General features: G+C 38.6%; 1 protein-coding gene across 18 annotated transcripts in view; it reads right to left on the bottom strand.

The window, feature by feature from the left end:
* Nucleotides 1–22,908, bottom strand: part of HEATR5B (HEAT repeat containing 5B) — a 47,422-nt gene extending 24,514 nt beyond the window's left edge. For 3 of the 18 annotated variants that reach the window (XR_014944697.1, XM_085543262.1, XM_085543261.1), the window contains exons 1-21: nt 20,757–20,922; nt 20,034–20,245; nt 18,985–19,093; nt 17,862–18,011; nt 17,193–17,364; nt 16,648–16,805; nt 15,717–15,966; nt 14,791–14,946; nt 14,247–14,497; nt 13,145–13,256; nt 11,140–11,292; nt 10,761–10,860; nt 9,940–10,049; nt 9,276–9,439; nt 8,286–8,461; nt 7,004–7,109; nt 6,071–6,261; nt 5,801–5,960; nt 4,201–4,390; nt 2,725–2,894; nt 414–558 (exon numbers count right to left, since the gene is read on the bottom strand). Coding sequence is in view for 16 of the 18 variants with exons in the window: in XM_085543262.1 (XP_085399388.1) it covers nt 414–558; nt 2,725–2,894; nt 4,201–4,390; nt 5,801–5,960; nt 6,071–6,261; nt 7,004–7,109; nt 8,286–8,461; nt 9,276–9,439; nt 9,940–10,049; nt 10,761–10,860; nt 11,140–11,292; nt 13,145–13,256; nt 14,247–14,497; nt 14,791–14,946; nt 15,717–15,966; nt 16,648–16,805; nt 17,193–17,364; nt 17,862–18,011; nt 18,985–19,093; nt 20,034–20,245; nt 20,757–20,882 (3,361 nt within the window). In the remaining 2 variants the exon portion in view is untranslated. Of the gene's footprint in view, nt 1–413; nt 559–2,724; nt 2,895–4,200; nt 4,391–5,800; nt 5,961–6,070; nt 6,262–7,003; nt 7,110–8,285; nt 8,462–9,275; nt 9,440–9,939; nt 10,050–10,760; nt 10,861–11,139; nt 11,293–13,144; nt 13,257–13,558; nt 13,711–14,246; nt 14,498–14,790; nt 14,947–15,716; nt 15,967–16,647; nt 16,806–17,192; nt 17,365–17,861; nt 18,012–18,371; nt 18,549–18,984; nt 19,094–20,033; nt 20,246–20,756; nt 20,923–21,046; nt 21,128–21,689; nt 21,779–22,584 lie in introns of those variants that run through there. The other 15 variants (XM_085543248.1, XM_085543249.1, XM_085543250.1 and 12 more) reach the window with 15 other exon arrangements.
* Nucleotides 22,909–22,911: the final 3 nt, after the last annotated feature.

Genomic DNA, 22,911 nt, shown 5'->3' with positions numbered 1-22,911 from the left:
ACTGATGCATGTAAGCATTGAACCAATCGGCAGAGTCCAAGTGTTAGTAGACGTGCTGCTAAGAGAATTTAATACAACTAGTTGTCTCCAAACAACACACAGTTAAGTCAATTTTCAACAGATTAAGATATAAAATACTTGAAAAACTATAAGACATTCCTACTGTATATACACTGTATTCTCTATTTGATTTCCATCAGTCAGTAGGGCAGAAAAGGTTAAGTCCAAATATCACAGGAAATGAGATGACAAATGAAATTCAAGAGGTAAGCAGAAGTGAAGAGAAATGTTATTAGAGTACGTAGGGATGGTTATAGAGTGTATTTTTTTTTTCTTCCTGAAGGCAAGTCACACAAGTGAATGAATACATGCACTCAACTGTCCCAAAAAGACCACATGAAAGAAGTACTTACTGATGCCACTATTTTCTTTGTCTCCAGCATTTTTTGCTAAGCTCATGGCATATTCACATACTTCTGCTGCTTCTCTCTGAGCAAGCTGTCGTAAACACGCAACTGCAGCCCGGCGAAGCAGCAAGTGGGAGCTGCACAAGTGAACCTAAATCAGAACCACAGCAAGTGAGTGAACCGCTCCTCCATAAGTGCTACGAAGGACTGCAAGTATTCTACTTGCCAATTACATGCCCCTGTGTGAGCCACCAGGTATCAAGCTCTTTACAAGATCTTGAAAGTTCACAAGCAAGCACTTATTGAAAGCTCAAGTTTGAAAATAAAGCTGGCATATACAGAGCTGACAGTTGTTACCTGTCAAAAGCTTTAATATGAGAACTACTGTGTCAGAATGACTTTAGACAAATTATACTTTCCAATCTGTTACACACTGAACGCCAACTCCACACCATATTCTGCCATAGCTACAAATCACTTTAAAAGAGACCACACAACTACCATAAAATCTTCCATTTCAAGCATGCTCCAGAATTTATAGCACATGTCTTTATATGTTTCTGTCAAGATGACAGCTTCAAGTCTCTTTGCTAACCAATACTGGGCTTCCACTTCCTTTTGAATCACCTCAAGTACAAGCAAATATTTTTCTTAGGAAGAACTGTGCATGGTAACTATTTCCTTGGGAGGTAGTAGCTGCACAGAGAACTGTATGTTTTTCCACAGTGGAAGAGATGATGAGTGCTCTTTAAGAAACTGACTCTTTATTTACCCTGGGGAAATTGTTTTTAATAAACTGAATACACATTTGCTTTCTCAGTATTAGGTTATTATGTGGATGGAAATTGCAACCCTAAATGAAAGGGTTTTATAGTGTATAAAGCACTTTAACAGTAGATCTTTATTCCGGTCATGAATATCCAAGACTTCGATGCTGAAGAAACAAACGCACTTTTATACAATCCTCTAAATATCACACTGAAGCATTTCTTGTTTTTGGTTACAAAACAACCAACCAGTGGTTATGATGCCAATGCAGGAAAGCAGAAAGTAACTCCATGGTTTAATTTTGATACTGGCATTAATTCCATACAAGAGCAGGTTAGAATGTAATGAAAAGTTTGTTAATGGGGAAAGACAAGGTAGACTTTTCCTACCTAGCTGTAAGTTCACAGTAAAAAGAATTGAACAAGACAATTCAGAGGAAAACTTAGCAAATCACATATGACTTAGAAGTAAAGAATATGAAAAAAGTGAAGGAGAATAGCTTTTATTTAATAAAGAATCATTAGGAAACATGAAACGGATAGCAGAAAGCCTAGGAAAAGCTTTCAAAACAGTACTGGCCACACCAGCAGTAACTTCATTTTTTATTACTCACTAGTGCTTACAAGGCAACTAACTCAAAAGAACCTTTTGCCACACTGCACACAGTATTCATACAAAAGGGCCTAAATATTTCTAGATACGTTGCAATACTGTCATGCAAAATTCTGTGCAAGGACAAGTGCTGCACAGCGTCATTCCAGTGTGCGTGGGAAAGTCAAAGTATGTATGCAGGGAAATGCATGTAACAATGCAAGGATGTCTTGGGGAAAGTCAGGAAGGGAGACTACGAAAAAGTTCCAATATTGACGTAAGGTTGTACAGAAACACTTGTTTCACAGTGAATAATAAGAACAACTTCTCAAAAACACTGAACAGACTGCAGGGAGAAGCTTTCCAAATTTTTCAGCATTAGGCTGCTAAAACCCCTTAAAATAAATTAAAAAATAAATAATAGTAATAAAGAAACAGAAACACGCATCTTTCTCTTACAGTTGCATTTTGTAAGTTTTGAGTTCCAGCATATGTTTCCTGGTTTAGGCCAGGATTTGCTGACGAACACTAGCATTGCTTTCTCCCTGTGGTAATCACAACAGCAGCACAAGAATTTGAGCATCAGCATCTACTACGCTGACAGTGGTAAAAACAAATCCAAGACCTCCCACCTTCCCCAGATTAACTTTCTTCCCTCTGTGCACGCAGTCAACTGGAAGGGATGAGGCATTTCAGTATTTTTTTTTTAATGTTACCATATAAATTCTTGCTAGCTAGAGTGAATCCAGCCTCATGATATTAATTTGGGCAGCATTCTGAAAAGCATCTAAAACAGCTTGGAGACAGATACTCCTTTGCTGCACCCCAGTGTTCTGTAGATGTCATTTTTTTGTTATGAATGGGTACCCTTGGCATCTTACAAAATGCCTCTCCTGTGCCCCTTGCAAGGCACACATATAAAACTTGGAGAAACAGAAGGAATGCATTTTGTACTCACGCAAAGACTGGGAACCAGACTGGATAGGTTGACATGCCGTGGTGCAAACATATGGAGCTGCTGAAGGCAGGATATGGCCGCTGCCTGGACGAGTGAGTCTGAATGGTCCTGCGTGATTGCACATCCCACCAAACAGGATGAACGGATTGTTGAAATTGTAGCTCCATTACCTGGTGATATAACGTGACATCCTTAACACAGCAAGACTTCTGTATGACCGCAGTAGGTTTTAAATCTTCAACAAACATTCTGATGCATAAAAAGTTGACAGAATTAACATGCAGCTTTTCTTGACTTCCTACTGAAAAATGGCACAACTTGAAAGAACCACTACAGCATGTTTCAGTATCTCAGTATTTCAGCTCAGTTAAATAACATTCAGTGCAAATGAAATTTTGGACCAATTACCTTCAAATGGAAATATTTTAAAAATATCTCCCCAGGACATAAAGCCAGTAAGAGTGATCAATTGAATTTCAACTGTGAATATCTACCATTCTATGATATACGGGAAATATTTCACGCACAGAACCATTTTCTAAAGTGTTAGGCAATGCTTTTGATAGCATAGATGCGAGCTAATTTTGGTTAGCTCCATTGGATGAGTCATGTTACTCTAACAGAACAGAACTTAATCTGAAAAATAATCCTGTAATTAACCTGTATGATGTTGACAAGAACTTTCTGAATTACAGAAAAATGCCTACAAAAGACTTTCAGTATAAGGATGATGCTTATTAAACGTGTCAGTCACAACATTCCAAATCAAATAGAGAGCAAGCAGATACTCAGGTTAAATCAAGCCATCAAGAAACTTTCCCATAACAGAAATGTCCAATTTTTCAGAATTTTAATTTCTCAAGTGGCTCTATGACACCATCTTAAAGACCAGAGTAAAATATTCGTAAAGAAATCCCAGTAAGACTCAGACCATATTTTTGCCATCTCAGCCACAGAACTTCAGATACAGAGTTAGGTCTGAAAAAAACCCTTAATTGTTACAATAAAGTACCATGATATAAGAACATCAAGAATGAGTGGAAACTAGTTATTGTTCACAACACCAACAACTATGCCCAACTTAAGTTCTTGTCAACAGTCAAAAATAAAGGTACTAATGTGTTGAAGAAGTAAAGGAGAAACATTGCCTCTTGTACTACATAAAACGTTTCTGGTAAGGGTGCTTCCCATGTTTTACACAGAACACAAAGTTGCTATAAAAAAGAACACCATAAATCGCTGAAGCACCTTCATACAAATTTCAAACTGCTGGGGAAAAAAAAATAATGAAATGCCATACGAAAACATCACCATGTATGTTCAAAGTCACAATTGAAGTTCTGTACAAGACACTGTTAAATCCCTTCCCCACACCTTTCAAATGCAACAGGCAAAATTTGTCTGTCCTCCATTTAAGACTGTGATTAATTGGCTTTATAGAAGATAAGCTTTTATTCCTCCTCAGTTCACACTGACCTTGAAGCTCAGGCCCAACAGTAGTTATTATAGCTCCAAGACATCGGCCTAAGCATTGATGCACTTCTGTATGTGATGGTGGAACTGTTAAGAGCAGAGTAAGAACTAGCGAAAGCGTTGGCTCCACATATCCACGGTACATTGGTCCACTAGAATCAACTATCAAGGCAAGTGAATGGAGAGACCAGGTCTATTAGAGAAAAATAAATAAATAAATAAATAAGTGTAATATATTTAGGAAAGTTACAGAAACTTACACATAGACTGAGCTTAGCTCTGCACACCCTTGCATCTAGTTATCTTCTCTTACTCCAGAAGGGTTTCAAAGACCATAACCTCAAGCAATCACCTGGGAGTTGAAATATTTCTAGCATGCTGCTTGGCTGTCAGCACTTTTGTGGATAATGGAGATGAAAACAACAAGGAATTAGAGCAAATATTTAAAAAAATAAAATAGAAACATTAACTCCCCCCCTTAAAAAAAAATATAAAAATGCACAAATGAAAAGTGACTCTTAAGATAGGAAAAATACAGAATCACTTCTGTTTTAAAACCGAATGTAGATTCAGAAGCAGACAGTTGTCAAAGCATTTCGTAGGAAGCATCTTTGACATTTTAAGGAACTGATTTACATCACAAGCTGAAAGGTTCATACACGTTTTACAAAGTATGGAAATGCAATTATTCTAGAGCTCTGATAGATTTCATTGCTGGAGAAAATGAAAGATTCTTCACTTCGCCTTTTAACATTTAACTTCTTTATGTCGGTATAGATGTACTGCTCCGTATGCTTTTTACAGCAGCATCCAAAAACAAGGAGTTACAGGACAGTAAAGACACAAAAAGACACTGCTCCCCTCACATTTCTTTTGGAAGAGTTATGACATAGCCTGTTATCCCAATTTCCAAATACTTTGAGCTTAGGAAACATTCTGCATCACACATTATTCATACACGATCTGTAGTCCTGAAGGCAGAGCTCTCAGTAGCATATCTATTCCCCCCTAACCCAACCAGCAGCTTTTAGCAGTCAAACGGCCATCCTGGGAGACCTTCCACATGTTATTAAAACAGTAGATAAACAGAAATTAACTGCAAAAGCCTCCCCACTTCCCCTAATATTCTCTTTTTGTCCTAGATGCAAACAAATTTCAGTTTATCCACAAGAGCTTTCAGATTTTGTTATTATAGTATAACCTTCTCAGGAAGATGTACTGCTATACTTTGTTCAGTGGTTCATACAAATTAGAATTGGTTGACAAAGAAAAAAAATTACTGTTCATCAGCTACATTTCCAACAGCTGATCATACACTGACCACTAGACAGTTATTAAAGCCTTAGTATAGACAGCTAAGATAACACTAGCAGATTTGGACCTATTCCTAACCAACTGCAGCTACAAAGCAAAATCTGCTGGTTCAGCATCCCTTACCAAATGTTATGTCCATACAGTTTGGCTTATATGACAATCTCTATTAGAAAGCACCTAAACGGGTGATTTAACTTCTATTTTAAAACATTCTCAATTAAAATTCATTCTGTGACAACTGTGGGGGTTTTTTTTTGTTGCTGTTGTTTTGGTTTCTTTTGATTCTTACCTGCACTTCAGGGGAAGTTCCATCTTGTGCCAAAGCCAAGAGAATGCTGACACTGGTTTTCAGATGCTGCCCTGAACCTATCCCACCAACATATCGATGGAGGCAACCCAGAGCCAAAGAATGGCCTGTTCTTGATACAACATCTCGAGCAGATTTTAACCTATAAACATATAAATAAATCAGGTATTCAATATAATAATATATTCAATTATTTGGGAAAAAAAAATAATCCTTCCTTTTATTTCTTTTTCTGAAACAAAGTCAACTTACTTATCAAAACTGTACTGAGCCATTCGAGCAATGAAAGTAGCTTCTCCAACCACTTGAGCCATCCTACCAAGAGCTTCTCCTGCTGCACATCTCAGAATAGGGTTAGGGTTATCAAGCGCACCCATTACCAGTGTTAGAGCAGATTTACGAACTTCTTCTGGTCCCAAGGTGCTTTTGTTCTCAGCTAATCCCTACATGGACAAATATGAAAGAATATTCCAAGTAAGTGGATGAAGGGTACAACAATATTAATATAAGGGTGAGCTTGAACTTAAAAATTAAACTTTTTTTTTGTTTACATTTCTGTACAGTTTAAAACATTTAAAACTCAAAACCATTAACATGCTCAGTCTGTAACATGTGTTACAGTGCTATATGCATGCGGGTACTATTGAATCTAACATAGTTATACACAGGATATGTCTGAAAAGAAAGAAACAGAGGCAAAAAGAAAGAAGGATGGGCATGGAGAAAAAGGAGGTTTAAAGCTAACTAACACCTCTGGCTTTTTTGCATGGCAAAACCCAAGCTTCTGTCTCAGAAACAACACATCTCATGTTTCAACATGGCTCATGTTTTTAAGAAGCAAGAAAGAGAAGTAATGCTTTGCCAGCTTAAAGATCTGTGACAATTTTCTCTCCAAAAACTCTGCTAAGTTCTAAAGACAGACTTGACATTTCACAGACAATCCCTAGGGGAAAAATTTGACTTTTGCTGCTACCATGAAAACTTTACCAAACTAAAAGCTCAAAATAATTATTTTTGCCCAAATATGATCAAATTTTGCTGTCTCAAATGCTCCATATCACGTACTTAAATTGGCATCCCCTTCATCTGTACTCTGGGGCTTCTTCAAACAATTTTTTGTACAGAATACAGATCTATGAATCAAACTGCTGAATTTGGCATGTACAACAAGCTTGTAAGTTTTACCTTCAAGGCACTAAGAACAGCAGTAAAGATATTAAGCTGCACGGCTTGCTGTCGAACACCTTTAGCCTGCTTGACACATTCAGCAAAGTGATCCAACATCTGCAATCTAAAACAAAGGAAAGAGCATAATTTAAGTGAGATGTTTTCAAAATGCAAACCAAAAATGCAGGAAGCGCAACAATACTCACAACAAAAGAGACTCAAAATCAGTCACAGAATTTACATTTCAGGGCCTGTAGAGAATATTCCACTTAGGCAGAAAGGGTAGTTATTCTGGATGCTGTTAGTTCTTTTACCTCATCCATAAGTGCTTACTGTCCTTTTTGAAGGAAACACCACTGAGGGGTGGATCTCCAGATCCTGTTGGGATGTACAACTAGAAAAACTACAAAGATGGGACTGAAAAAATGCTGCATCTGCTCTAGCATTCAAAACCAGTGTTATTCTACACACTCCTACAGTTGTTCCCATTATTTTCCCTCTTTAACATCACATCATAAAGCATTTACTGAGAGGAATACTCTCTAAAAGACATCAAAATCAGGAGTATAATGAGCAGCTTGTATAGTCAACTAATCAGCAGTTAATGAGCTATTTTTTTCCATCAACAATAAAGATCAGATAGACTTAAGGCTTACTGCTTACAATTGCTTACTGCAAAATGAGAATGACCACTGAAAGAAAAAACTGTTTCCATCAATATTGCACAGAAGGGTAATTTTCATTTTAAATGAATCCTAGATCTGCTTGTGCTCAGCAATGACTTGCTAAATTAAATGACAAACATAGTCCTGATAACTGATAGCTCTATAAAGAGCAGCATATTTTCCTTCATGTTTCATGTGAATTAATTTCTTCTTTTTTTTATTATGCATAAAACCGCTTAGTGTAAATCATGCAGTCTCACTTATGGACCCAGCTGAAATCCAAAGAATTCCACAGCTATGTTTTCAAGGCTGACTTTAAGCTAATTTGTACAATATTTTTGCAGGGACTTTTGATTGTAGAGAGACAACTGCTGTTAAAAAAGTAAAAGGAGAGAGAAATTCAGCCTGTACCTCTTAACCCCAACCTACAAAACTGATAAAGCAAGGGAATTATCTTGTTTCTCAACTGAGAAAATATATTCTGGAATCCTGAGGCACAACAAACACAAAATATTGACATCTAAATTTAGAGACAGTTGATTTCAAAGTAGATTCTTATTTCAAGAATAAAAACTTGATACTATCCAGGGGACTATAGCATTACATTCTGAAACTGAACACAGATGTAAACTGACCTGTGTTTGTAAGACACATGAGGAAAAACCACACCAAAGAGAGCCACAGATGCATCAATGACAGATACTCCAAGAGGAAGGGGACCAGGTACAGCTTCACCAGCAGGGATGCGCAAATAAATAGAAGAAGGATCATGTTCCAAAGCACCACTTCCAGATGCACTGTTTGGCTGAAGCTGCAAAATACCACATAACATGAACACTTCTGAATACATCTTTGGTTTACCATTAGGTCAGAATTTTTTCTGCAAAGACTTATGCAGTCACTAAGAACAGAAAACTGCATTACAAACAAAAGCAATATGTAAATTAGCATTTACAGAGCCAGTTAAACCCCTGACAGTCAGAGCACTTAACAGCTGTTTAAGTGCACAAACTATGACTCCTAGCAGTAAGATACAGAAATTAGAGAAAGGCATATAATTACTGGTACCAGCTACAGCTTCTGAGACAGTAAACTACAAACTGGCTTAAAGAAAAAAAAAAAAAAAAAAAAGGAAAACTTATTCATTCATTGTGAGTATTGAGTTACAATACATACAGCATGCTAATAAGTCAGCTTTGATTGTAATGATTCTCTATCTAGAAATGGTTTTGAAATAGTATTATAATTGCTTATGCCTATCATTGTGAAAATACTTCCTCAACACCTCTTGCAATGCTGGTATTTCAACACCAATTTCTGTACAAAACAATTCAAGTGGAACTTGGTTTTTTTGGTTTTTTTTTTTTAAAGTATGAGAATAATTGTTACACTAAAGAGATTTTTAAAATAGTTTCTTTAAAGAAACTAGGTTAACAGACTAACCATCCAAGTTGTGTAAACGTTATGACCACCTCATCTGCAGGCAGTTTTATCAAAACATTGTGCAGTACATGGAAAGACTTAAACTTGGCAGACCTCTGAAGCATGCCCAGAGTAAAGGAGCAAAGCTCCATAACCCAGAGAGACGTTGCAGACAATTCATTATTGTCCTTCTTCCTTATTACCTGGTCTTCAATTGATTTATGATCAGTCTCCTGCAGCCAAGAGCCAAGAAGAACACTGTCATCATAATGACAAAGAGACCTCAGGAGCGATGTGGTTGTATTAGCAGAGTTGTCTGTCAAAGTAAACTCTGCTACCAACTCCCGAAGAAGTGCATTAAATGAACCTAGAACACAGGACATTAAAAAGAATCACTGTTACTTCTTAACCTAAACATTTCAGCTACAGGTCAGAAGTCCCAAATCAAAGCATGTGCCATTATTTGAATTTTACAATTAGTGAATGGACAGAAGTAAATCTGAGGACACTACTGGGAGTAAGAACCCATGTCTCTGTACCTTAAGTAGTGAGGAAAAACACCATAAAACACGGAGAACACAATCTCCATATCTCAGTCCTACAAACAAAACCAGAACTTATACTCAGTGTTCCTCTGATACGTTGCAATATCCATACAGACATGATGACATACAGAAAACAAGGAACAATGCAAGACTCTTGCAGATTTCTAGTTTTCTATTTTGCACTTGGTATCTGCATCAGAAGCAAGCACTAAAAAGACATCAAAAGTAGTAAAAAAAAAACCCAAACAAACCCAATCACATAAACATACGGAGTGCAATTTTTACTTTAATAATCATCATCAAAAACAAAAACAGCCCATACCTTCATATGTCTTTGGAGGTAATAAAGCCAGTATATCGTAAAGTCTTAAACGGACCATAGCTGCACTAGCTTTCAGATGAGCTCCATGGGCTTTAATTACTGATGGAATGCTACAGGATCAAGGAAAGAAAAACAGACAGCTAGAAATACTGTAGTTACTGAAAATAATATTTCAGATTTATTTTCACATGATTTGTCCCTATTCTAAACAAAAAAAAATAGTGTTCAGAGATTCACTGTGAGCAGCACTACTTAAATAACTTCAGATATTTTTGAAGTAATCAAATTGAAGGGATTTTTTTTCCAATTCATTTAAACTGCTACTTAAACAAAAGCACAAAATACGACCAAAAACTGTCTGAAGTTTCTCACCAGTACATTTTGTAAACAGATAGTCTAGTGATTCACAGCTGGTAGTACGCCAGTATTGGAACTTTCTTATCTATTGCACAAGGATAAGCAAACCATGAAGTAAAAAAACACGCAGAAAATTCAAAGTATGGTTACTTAAAGTTATTTCAGTAAGCATTTCAGCACATGCCATGGAATCACATACTTTGAAAAAGCTGAAGACTGTAGTAGTAATGTTCACAAAAGCACAGTATTTTCCTTCACTAAGAACAAGTTAAATTCTGAGAGCACGAATTAAAACAAATTGATATAGTATTTCAGCTCCAGGAAAAATGTGAACAAAGGGCAAAAACATCTGCAGATTAGAAGAGAAACTTCCTCTCAGTAGTAACAACTTTATTATCAAATGATCGTCTCTTAATCTCACACTGTGCTTCTAAAGAAGAACATCTTAAAAACTTTTTACTTACTGTGACATCATTGTCATGGCACATTCTATAGGTGTCATCAACTTCCTGATTACATCCTCAGTAAGGAGCTCAGGGCAGTGAGCAACAAAACTTCTCATAGCTGGCAACAAAGTAGTTAAAATTTCACTCAAAAACAAATACAATGCATGAGTGACCTACAGATCCTAAGACAATATAAACAAAGCAGCAACTAAAAATATTTATTCAAAAACCATGTGACATATTCATAAGACTACATACCTAAAACAGGTCACTGGTGGAACTCTGACAAGCCTTACTCATTTTTAATGAAAGAAGGGAAATTATAAAGAGTTTTCTCTATAATATTTGGGATTCTGTTCTACTGTACAATTATAATTTTGAAATTTGAAATTCTTACCACATAGAGCCCCAGCGCGACCTTCCAGTGTTACTTGCCAGGTAAAAGAATCTCCTCTTGCCTTTTCTGCCTCTAACTCCTTCAGAGATCGTGGGAACACATTTCTCCACAGCAGCAACATCTTCGGTAGATGATAACGAACAACAGATGGACCTATGCAAAAATTAAAATGACAGTTAATATCAGCGTTTATTATACAAAGTATCAAAAATCTGCCATTAAAGTTTTTGCTCTTCTAGCTAGTTTCCTCTTACTTCATACTTTTTTATTTAAACCTATTTATCTCCCTAAATAAATTTCCTTTACTCTTCATTGTTCTCATTTGTATGTTGAAAGTGCTGCAAGTAAATCACAGAGATTGTGTGTCCAGTTCTGGGCTCCCCAGTACAAAAAAGACAGGGATCTCTTGGAAAGAGTTCAACGGAGGATCACAAAGATGGTGAAGGGCCTGGAGCATCTTCCCTGTGAAGAAAGGCTAAGTGAACTGGGTCTGTTTAGCCTTGAGAAAAGAGGACTGAGAGGGGACCTGATCCAGGTCTATAACTATCTGAGGTGTGGGGGGCAAAGTGGCGAGGCCAGACTCTTCAGCAGTGTGTGGAGACAGGACAAGGGTAAGCAGCCAGAAACTGGAGTAGAGGAAGTTCCACATGAGTGTGTGCAAGAACTTTATGGTGAGAGTAACAGAGCACTGGAACAGGCTGCCCAGGGAGGTGTTGGAGTCTCCTTCTCTGGATATATTCAATACCTGCCTGGACTCCTACCTGTGCGACATGGTGTAGGGAACCTGCTTTGGCAGGGGGGTTGGACTCAGTGATCTCTGGAGGTCCCTTCCAACCCCTATGATTCTGATTGTTTGTTGATATTTGTACCAAAAATAGGGAATAGCCAATTCCATACATTGAATCCTGTAAGATGTAAATACTGATGCTTGTATTTTTATCCTGACTTCCAGTATTATTTTTATACTAGTATTTTGAAGGCAAGCTCTTTAGCCCATCTTAGCTTATTCATGTGATAGAAAAATAAACAGTAGATACTGACTAGAAAACTAGTTTTACAATTGGGTTTACAGAAAGTTTCTGAAAAAGATTTAGATAAAAAACCCAATGAAAGCACACTAAAAGCATATTGCAGAAGGACAACCAAAATAATGGTACATTGTCAGAAAAAGATTTGACAAAATGAGGTAATTTAGAGAATAGAAAACACAAATAGTGTCTGCTGACAAAATCAAAATACCGAGGAATGTATTAAAACATTATTATATTTTTCAGAATTTTAAAAAAGGTTTATGGATTCAAAATTCAAGAGTACTTACAAGCTCTCAAAGCAGTGCTTCTGATATTTCTGTGACTGCACATATGAACAATCAAGTGTTGAATCATAGAATGGCTTAGGTTGAATGGGACCATAAAGCTCAACTAGTTTCAACCCCCATGCCAAAGGCAGGGCTGCCACCCACTAAATCAGGCTGCACAGAGCCCCATACAGCCTGGTCTCTAATACACATATAGAAGTTCAATTGTGTTTTTCTTGTTGCTCTTGTTTTTGTTTTGCTGTTGTTTTAAAGCCAATTGGATAGCTTTTAAAGTGTCATCATACCCATCATTCCTAATCAGTATTGTTGCTTAACCAGAGACACACTTGGACAAAAAATAAACTGCAAATAAAACAACTTGCATCACAGAATTTCCTGTTTCCACAGAATAAGTAAAAGCTGGGTTAAAAAAAAAAAACTTTTGCTTTTTTCTTTTGTTTAATTTTTGTTTCCTTTAATTTTGTTGATTTATGTGAGGAACACCACCTTCTGCTATCCTTCAGCTTACTCTAATATTCCACTTTTCCCCAGCACAAACATCACAGCTGAAATAAATGAACTAAGACTTCATTTCCTGTGGTTTGGTATCAATACGGTACTGATAATCTGTAAAGACTATTTGCTACACTGGATAATCAAAATGTTGGACAAACATTAAAATCAAATAAAACAACTGTTTTTACCAACCTAAAGTCATAAGCGCTCCAAGTAAAAGCCATCCAGCTTGAGTCCGTTGCAAGGAAAGCCTGCTGTTCTGTGCAGCAGTTCGTAACAGATCCTCAGCAATACTAACAACCATCTGCAATAACAAAAAAATAAAAATAAAAAGGATTTAAAAAATATAAATTACCACACTATTACAAATTCTATGATTATATGTAAACATGCTCAAATATTTAAGCTGATCTTCCATAAAGAACAATCACATTCCATGCACACAATTAACCTTAAGCACATGAAAATACAAGAAGTAATATTTTCTTAATAGTTATTAATTAATATGTCAAACAGTGTAAGTTTGAAAGAGAGACAGTAACAAAAAGCTAGTAAATATTGCAACTGAAGTGCTATGAGGGCTGTTCCAAAAGAAATGCCTCTTACTTTATTATGTTGGCCTACAACATCAAGAGGTGAAACACTCATGAAGATCAAACAGTAGATGTGAACACAGCAAGCTGGTGGCTGGTGTGTGGTGCATCCCAACAGTGGCAGTAGAAGCTGAACCTTCCCACCAATACTGCATTACATTCTGTTGCCATGTGACAGAAGGGCATATGACACTGGACTGCTTAGAAATGAAAGGGACGGAATTGAATTCTTCCACGCAGAAAAAACGGCACCCATTAACATTCATTGATGCTTGCTGAACACTCAAGAAGATCAAACAGTAGGTGTGAACACAGTGAGCTGGTATGTGGTGCATCCCAATAGTGGCAACAGTGGGTCCCTTCTGCTAGTACAGATTTCTACAAGTACAGAATGCAAGCTCTTGATCACTGCTGGTAAGTGACTATGGTGAGAGAGAGTGTTTTCTAGCTGAGAATTTTCTCTATCAAATAGTGTTACTGTGCTTTTCATATTTGTTGTAACTTCTATGGAAGTAAATGGGAGGTATTACTTTTGGAGTAACATACGTACAAACAAGGGCTCCAACCAATGCTTGTGCTAGGTCCAAGTTCAATTTCAACAATCCTTTTAATCTGTGACTATGCCACACATTGTGCAAAGCAATTAGTTATTGAAAAACTATATCTTTTAGTTTATTCACAAACAAACCTCATTATCTCACCTTTCCTTTGGCATGAGGAATACCTAAGGGACACTGATGCACACCACCTAATAAAGCAGCCATTGCAAAACTGTAGCCACTAACAGCTTCAGGGGAGGTCTTCAGATTGTTGAGTCTTTCTGCACATCTGTCTAAAAATGGAGTCAGCTGAAAAGGCAATGCCACAGCTACACAGCGCAAGCACCAGGCAGCAGCAAGTCGAGCAGCCATGCTAGGATGAAGGAGAACTGATGTTACTGTCTCCAACAGACCTACATTAAAAAAAAACAAAAAGAGTTTATAATTTTAAAACCACAATACGCTTCTTAGTAAGTCGAGATTTGAATTGAGTCAGTATTAAAGAGGCAACATGAAAGTTAAAAATGACAGAAATGAAATACTTGAACTTCATAACTTTGCCTTTCTCTTTAAAAAAAATACAGAAGTGTTAAATACACTATGCAGTTAAATCAATATTCTTGCACATTAATTATATTAACAGATTGTGATCATAATTCATATTCATTGCTCTAATATCTCAATCAGTGTAAGTTTATCTGCATACCAATAGAGGGTTCTTGAATAAGAGGAGACGCAGTAGCATTCAGACTCTGCACCAGACTGCCCAGTTCTTGGAGAGCACACACCATTACATGCTGGCTTGCAGCCACATCAGCAGCTCCTGCTTTATTTTCACTGTTAGCGTCATTCACCACTGCTTCTGCAGAAAAGAAAGAAGTATCCTGCTTAGGATCATTTGAGGGAGTCACATACAAAGTATGCAGCATACACGGAATAGAAAGGAACCACTTAGTTCCAGAAAAAAACTGGAAAAGCTTCAAAGACAACAGCATTCTTACACATTAAGACATTAATTTAAAATCAAATTAGTTGGTGGTATTAAAAATAAAAATGAAAGAAAAAGAAACACTCTCCACTTGTTTAATCAATGCACTGTTGTGCAATTCCATCTTCCTGTTCCAAACTCTAGTTCAAATTCACTGTTTTCTAAGAAACAAATGCCAACAGTTTTAATTGTCAGTCCTCTCACATACTCAAGAGTCCACATTTATCTTCTTAAATATCTGTCTTTGGATTACATCTTTATTTGCCACCAGTATAATTCAACCGGAACTCACTATGCATATAGGTAGGACAGGTACAAAGACATTATCTGGTCTTCAGCTGTACTGTGCAGCTTTTAGTACAACCTATCCCAAGACTGATTGCAAAAAACACTTCTTGCCCCACTTTGCATTCCAAGCAAATGCAATGTCAAAAGCCAACAGAGGATAAAAAGCAAGATTTATAGTCTTCTTTTAGATAGAAATTATATTTCGAATATCACATTTCAAATAGAAAGCAGTTGAATTATCTTTTACTGTAGCGATAGAACTAATTCTAACAGTAGAATTAAGTGGAAAAATGGCTGACAGAGCATAAACAGCAACCACTTTCAACAGGTCTCAAAGAAGGAAATATGTTTCTCACCCACTGCCTTCATCTGTTTACCAATGGCTTGACATATATCTTTGGCAGCTGCAATCTGTGCTTTCTCCCCCAGCAAGCTGCCCACAGTTGCTCTCAGGATGAAGGACACACATCTTCGAGAGTACACTGCTTCCACGTGGGTCTGAGTTGCACGAGGATGGGAGACCAGGTCAAGTACATGTGACAAGAACGTAGCAAAGTTGCGCTCCAACCACTGACCTCCTAACGTTGTAACAAAGACAACATAGGCCTGCAAATTCAGAAGTTATATACAGATCCAATTAAAATTGTAAGAAAAGACTATTTGGTCATTGCAGAGTAATACCTACACACACTGCACAACAGCAGCAATAACAGTTAGTTGTATGCAAACTTGAGCATGTTAGACAAGATGAATTTAGCCAGTATCTGCCACTGCTGAACTGTTTCCAGCACCAAGAGTAGCTCTCTATTACTGCTACACGCAGAATGAAGTGCAAAATACTCTTTTGATGACAGTGGCATCCTGCCCACTGTTCTATATCTTTTCATCCATTCAGGAAAGACACAGGGAGAAAAGAAACACAGTTTAACAAGCTAGGGCTGCAAACTACTCAGCAACCACAGAAAACCAGCACACAAAAGGGCTGAAGCATGAAAGGATACTAATTTCTCACAACTTTTTTAGCCCCACCTAAGACACACTGATCAAATAAGCCTTTTCTAGCACATATTTTAATTTGCAGTTACAGTACACCAGTAATAAAATATAACTCAGGTGAATGACACTGCCCAAACTTTTCACCAAACAGGCAAATCAAATTAGCCTTGCAAGTTACCATAAGCAAATAAAGACCAGAAGTAAATATTTCCCTCCTAAAAGTGTTACAATGTACAAATGTCACTTAATTTGAGGGGGAAAAAAAAAAAACAACTACAAATTATCACAAACCTGAGTAACACCAACTCTCACTTCCCTATTGACAGATCCTCCTACTTTCAGCATCTCTCCACCACTCTTTAGGAAACCAGACCCTCCTCGCAGAAATCCCGTGGCCATGAGTTCCAAGACCTCCTCAAGAGTAGCCCTCTTCACGTTCTGTCGCATCACTTTTGCCAAGAGAAAAGCAACCATTTAATTCTAAAGTTCCACACGATACAAGTAATTATCCTGAAAATCATAATGATCAATTCAGAGTTGTCTTAACACATAGATCCAGACAACATTCCAATTATTGGCTTTGTTTTGTGCTTACAAAATAAGTTATTTTCCTCAAATGATTTTTGACCATTTCCTCTTTCTTTGTATGACTACAAGAGGGAATCTGAGTGCTTCACCTCTTTTTAAACTTGGAGCTTAAAAAAACAAAACAAAACAAAAACAACAACAGCAACAAATCAACTACAGGTGTTCACGTACTGGAGCAAAACATCATATCATGCAACACAACACGGAAGATGTAATTTGTTTGGGAAGGTAACTCCGGAGGATTGTACCTGTTGCTTGTTTTGGCATCAGTGCTGTGGCCATGACGGTTCCCAAAAGCTTTGACACTGCAACCCGCACACCATAGTTTGAGTTTTCCAGAGCTTTAAAGCACAGTGTTGCAACATTCTCCAGCTCAGCAGTCCACATAAACACCGCTTCATTTTGTAATTCCAGCAGACACTGAAGAGGAAAAAAGACATTGAAATTAAACTTGCTGAGAACCAGTGGAGACTATTCTTGCCTTTTAAGTTTCATTGCAATTGTCAGGTTTATTCAGCAAACGTTCTAATATGAAGTTCAGTTTCTCCCCACTCTATCACCACAAAAATTATGTCAGAATGAGCTATCAAAAGAACTGAGGAACAGGTTAACACATAAATAGAAAGTATAAGAAAAATGCAACAAAAGAACCCTGTTACTTAAAAATTTTCCCACTGAGACCCACAGATAATTTACTGTATCTCATTATTTGTTTATGAAGTGAGGAAGTCAATACTATTGTACCTCAGCATATGCAAAGTAGCAAGTCAAACATTTGAGCCTTTGATGTAAACTTGCAAGGACTTCCCCAAATAACAACCAAGTTTCCCATTGTAAGCAACAGGTGAAAGCTTAAACGCAGGCACTTCACAATCACAACACAAAGACTTTCTAAATCTGTGGAGAAACACACCCACCTTGGCCACTGCACATCGTACAGCCATAGATCTGTCTGTCAACAGAGACCGGGCATTCTTGTAAATATCACGGTGACAAGAAGCTGCTGCTCCTCCGAGTCCATTTAAGACCTTCTGTAAACTCATCAGGATTTCACTGCGGCCCTGAGACTGCACAAATAAAGAGGTGTTTATGCAGAAATGCAGACACAATGCTTATATCCAAGTACCAGGTACACACCTCTGCTTTTTAATTTCTGCGCACATATATATTTGTGAAAATGGTAATAGTTCACTGAAGTCACACACAATTTCTGTCTGGTTGTAGATAGCAGTAAACATTAGAACTGATTTTAGTAAGACTGCATCTATTATTAAATAAATTAAAGAGTGCCCACAGTTCAATAAACGGCAAAAGTTGCTGCTGTCCTTCCCTGTCTGCTGCAGCCCCAGGTTAAAGAAACAAAAACCAAATAGAAGCAGATAAAAAGAACATATAAGACAACATGAAGTCCACATTTTGCACTATACCCACTGTGAAGGTATTGCTGAAAACAAGTACTCTTAGGGCAGAACGCAGAGCCATTGTTATACTCAGCACTGATAGAAGTCCCCGCTTTAAATCCAGCAGTTGGATTATAAATGTCCACTACTCACAGAGAGTAAGAATATGTGCAGGAGGAGGAGTCAAGATCTACGCAGTCAGCACTTGCTCCAATTTGTCATTGATTTCAAAAGAAAAAGAGCTATTTCAGTTATGTTAGACCCACTGACAACCCACGGCACATTCCCTCAATGTGATATTCTTCTTACAGTGTATCCTGCTCACAAGCAGTACATTTTTGTTACAAAACATAAGCATTTACTCAGGGTACCCGAGTGGAAACCTAATGCAGCATTTCAAATGGTTCCTACAACCCTTTTTCAATTTTAATTTGCTGATGTCACAATAAAGCAACTACAATAACATTATTATGAAAAAACTCTAACCTCTCTGTAGAGCAAATACATGCATGTGGTTTAACATAGGATAAGCAATACGCATTCTTCTACATGGAAGGCATTTTAGCAAACCCCTTTGGAAGGAGAGAGTTTCATTTTAAGTTGAATCAAGACCACGCATAGAAAATGCTGCAAAACTCACCTCTGCACTTTTCAGAGATTTTAAAAGATTATTCACTGTCTCTGGAAAAGCACTACCCAGCATTCTGCCCATCTTCTCATAAAACGCTCCAACACATGCCACAGCAGCCCTAAGAAAACAGGCATTCATAGTCATATTCATTTGCTGGATCAAGACAAAAACTGAATTATAAACGGATGTTTTAGTCATCATTGATTCTACAAGATTCCTACAGCCCACTGCTTAACTGGTGTGCCTCCTGCCCTGCCCTTCTACACAACAGCAAGTTTCCCACAGAGTTGCAACAGTTTCAGGTAAAAGGAGGACAGTATCATCCCCAAAGGTCACTTCAGATGTTATCATAATAGTGTGTAACAACAACATCTGAAGGCAGCCTGAACTGGGGACCACTAGACACTGCCAAGATATTTGATATGCTCCCACACGTACCATGGGAGAGCGCTGAAGAAGTATCAGTAAACGCTGTGTGTGGTATTAATTGATTGCTACAAATAAGACTGCTCCTACTTATGAAGATAAACAGGATCACATACACAGGTTTAAGCTACATTATAACAGGGGAATATAAACAGGCAGTGCTTGAGGAGGGGAGAAAAAAAACAAACAAACTTCTTAACTTGGTTATAGTTGGCTCAGCAGTAATGTTCCCACTTGACAATCCTGGCAGGTTCCACTGAAAAATGGGTACCTGGACCCAATTACCAATAACAGAAATAGTGGAACTTCTCCACTGCATTACTTCCAACTACTGCTTATCCTCTCCAAGACATAAGAAAGTGAAGAAACATTACATACTCCTTTGCCTAGAGGAAAGCATCCAACTTTCAGACAAAAGTGTATTTACTACCTTTAGACCCTGTCCTCCGCAAATTCAAATGTATTCCTTTCTTCCTTCTAAATCAATCATTCACAGACTCCAGCTACGCGTGCAAAATGTAAGTTCCACAAAATGTAACTTAACACACACGTATACAGGCAGAAATTTTTGTAATATCCAGGACCACTTTGCTTTAAAACCACCCCCCTTTCCCAACTAATACCAGACGTACAGTTTTGTGGGCAGGTAGGCTGCAGTATCGTCTTTGCTCTTGATGATGTCATTACACTTGTCAAGAGTCTGAAAGACTGTGAAAGTGTCTCCAATGCTGTAGAGAGCAGCAAGGTTTTTTGCGAGTAGTTTTCGTGTTGGCGGCCCTGGGGAACTGCTGATGAGTCCTGTGAGCTGTTCTACCAGTTTCTTCTGTTTCTCCTTGACATCTGTCTGTTAATGGACCAAAAATTAATGAAATTAATAAAGCTTGTTTCCTGTGACACCTGGCAACAACTACAAGAGATTGAAGCAAACCTCACACTACTCCTACATAAGCTGACAAATTGCTCGCATCACAGAGGTATAAGATACACTCAAGTAATTGGGGAGATGGATGATAAATGATCAGAATTAGCTGTTGCTCTATGTAATTTTTATCTTCTTTTACATGACTCACTAAAATTGCAGTATTACTTGCACGGAGAACATTTTAATCCTCTTTACCGTCAAGAACCCTTAGAATGAAATGGCAGGTTTTGCTTTCCAAACGTTTACAGCACTGAGAAACAGAAACCAAACTAAATGGCTTTTTACAAAGAGCCCAAGTGAGTACCTACAATTCAATAATTACAAACTAAAATAGTGGCTGAATCTAGAATTACACAGTTATGACTTGGATATTACCTACTATCTCGAGCATAAAATTAACACACGTTTCAAGAAAGAAGAAAAAGCAACTGACCTTGTTAGCAGCTACCAGCACTTTATCCAAAAATCTTAACCACTCAAAGATAAAGACTGGCCTCTTCGCCTCTGTGATCTGTGCTAACGCTTCCTCATTCAGCAACAAACTGTGAGCCAGCTCCATCCCTGGGTAAGTCCTGGTTTTGTCACAGACAGCAGCGACTCTGAAATACAATTTGGAATATTAGTATGAAATATAGTACAACAAAATCAAAGTTCGGTGAGAAGAAACCGTGAAGGTAGAACCTATAGGTTATGACATCATGATTCAAGCCTGTTTAGATGTACCTTAACTACAGAATCCCAGATGAGAATTATTCATTTTCAACTGCGTACATCCATTAGTACTTCAGAGATCTGAGTCGTTAACTGTAAAAGGAGAGGTTATGGGCAACTTAAGGGGCAAACCCTTAGCCAAGATATATATCTTGGCTATATATATACCAAAGTCCCTGCCTACGAAAACAAAACAAACACAAAAGAGCTAACAAACATCTCACTGCCTCCTCTCCCACAAGCACAGCTCTCACTCTGCTCTAATTGAGACCCTGAGCCCATTCCTGAGGCTTAGACATGAATCCAGCCACCTCCTCAACATCTTCCACAAACAAGGTGAGAAAGCATCTCCATCACGAGGACCTGTGGGGAATCAGTAACTTTTACTTCCAGAAACGACAGACAGATTCTCTCTCTCTCTCATATGTGCATACCCTGAGACACAGAGCGTGGGTTCCACAGAAATAGCACAGCACGAGGCTTGTGCTCCACTAAACATAGCTCCAAAGCACAACACAGCTCCAGCAGTGACACACGCAAACAGCAGCAGCACCACATTAAGGAAGTCGGATACTTATATTTCCTAGAAATAAGACTCACTAGTGATGGTTTAGAATACATCACTAAGAATTCACAGCATGACCTACCAACTCACCTATTCAGTAAAAAACCAGCAGTGGATGTTATCCTGTAGCCTAACACAGCTTTGCAGTTGAAATTCTGTGATGGCTGTGATTATTTAACTGCAACTGAAAGAATAAGAGGTGTGGAGGTGGAATTGATATTAAAGGGATTCGCCATCCATTTAAGAGAGGCAGGAAGAATGACAGAATATGGGATGAACCACTAGACACACCAGTCTTGCTTTAAGGGACAGATGAGCCCTGTGAAACCCAGGCAGCCACCAGGATACAAGTAGCAGCAGCATGACTGTGGGTCTCCCAGCAGCCAGAGCACTACAGCTCAAACGGCTGAGATCCTGCCCAAACAATGAATGTGGGTAGTTGCAAGGCACACCGGTGGGGTAAGCAAACACCAATGGCAATGTAACCTTAGCGAGCTACATTTAGGTGAACAGAGCTGTTTAATACACAACAGAGGAGAGGGGGGGGGGGGGGAACAACAACCTAATAGTCACAAAATAAAGTCAACTATCTTTTGCAAAACAAACTAAAAGGCAAAAACAAAGCAATCCAACAACAAAAGCACAGCACTACCCAAACCCTGAACTCATCGGTGCTGGAAGGAGGGCATGGGGCAGAACAGGAAAAGCAGAGCACCTGAGAGGCGTTATGTAAGCCATCATCCTCCTACAGCCTGCATTCTCAGGATGTTTGCTGTGCTCGAGGCTGCCCCATTCACAGCCGAACCCAACAAAAGCTTAAAGCGAAACAAAACGATTTCAATCAAATAACAGGATCATCCTTACAATCAGCCCCCCCAACTGATGGCAGTGAGGGGTGCTGCTTTTTCGGTTTATTTTTTTGTTTGTTTGCTTGTTTTTCCTTAGTGTTGGGAAGGATCCCGAGCACTGCCCATCACTGACGTACATCACCTCAAAACACCTTGACGTGAGAGCACAACGAACGCCGCCCGCGCAGCCCGCTGGAAGCCGCCCGGAGCCTCACAGGCCGCCGCTAACGCCGCGCACCTCACGCTCCCACCGCACAACGCTGAGCCTGCCCCACAGCGCACCCCCTCACCGCGACGAGACGCCGCCAGCGGCTCGACTCCGCGCTGAACACCCGCCCGGCTGCCAAGAGGAGGAGCGGAGGAAAGAGGGATGCGGGCGGCTTCGCCCCGAGCCGCTATAGGAGCAGCCCCAGCGCCGACGCACCTCAGCAGCAGGAAGCGGGAAGTGCGTAGGCGCCCGCGGG

This window comes from Coturnix japonica, chromosome 3 (genome assembly GCF_054131305.1).
Source record: "Coturnix japonica strain WE chromosome 3, WE-NBRP24, whole genome shotgun sequence".
NCBI lineage: Eukaryota > Metazoa > Chordata > Aves > Galliformes > Phasianidae > Coturnix > Coturnix japonica.
The sequence above is the reverse complement of the archived record's forward strand: the minus strand, read 5'-3'. Positions and strand labels throughout refer to the sequence as shown.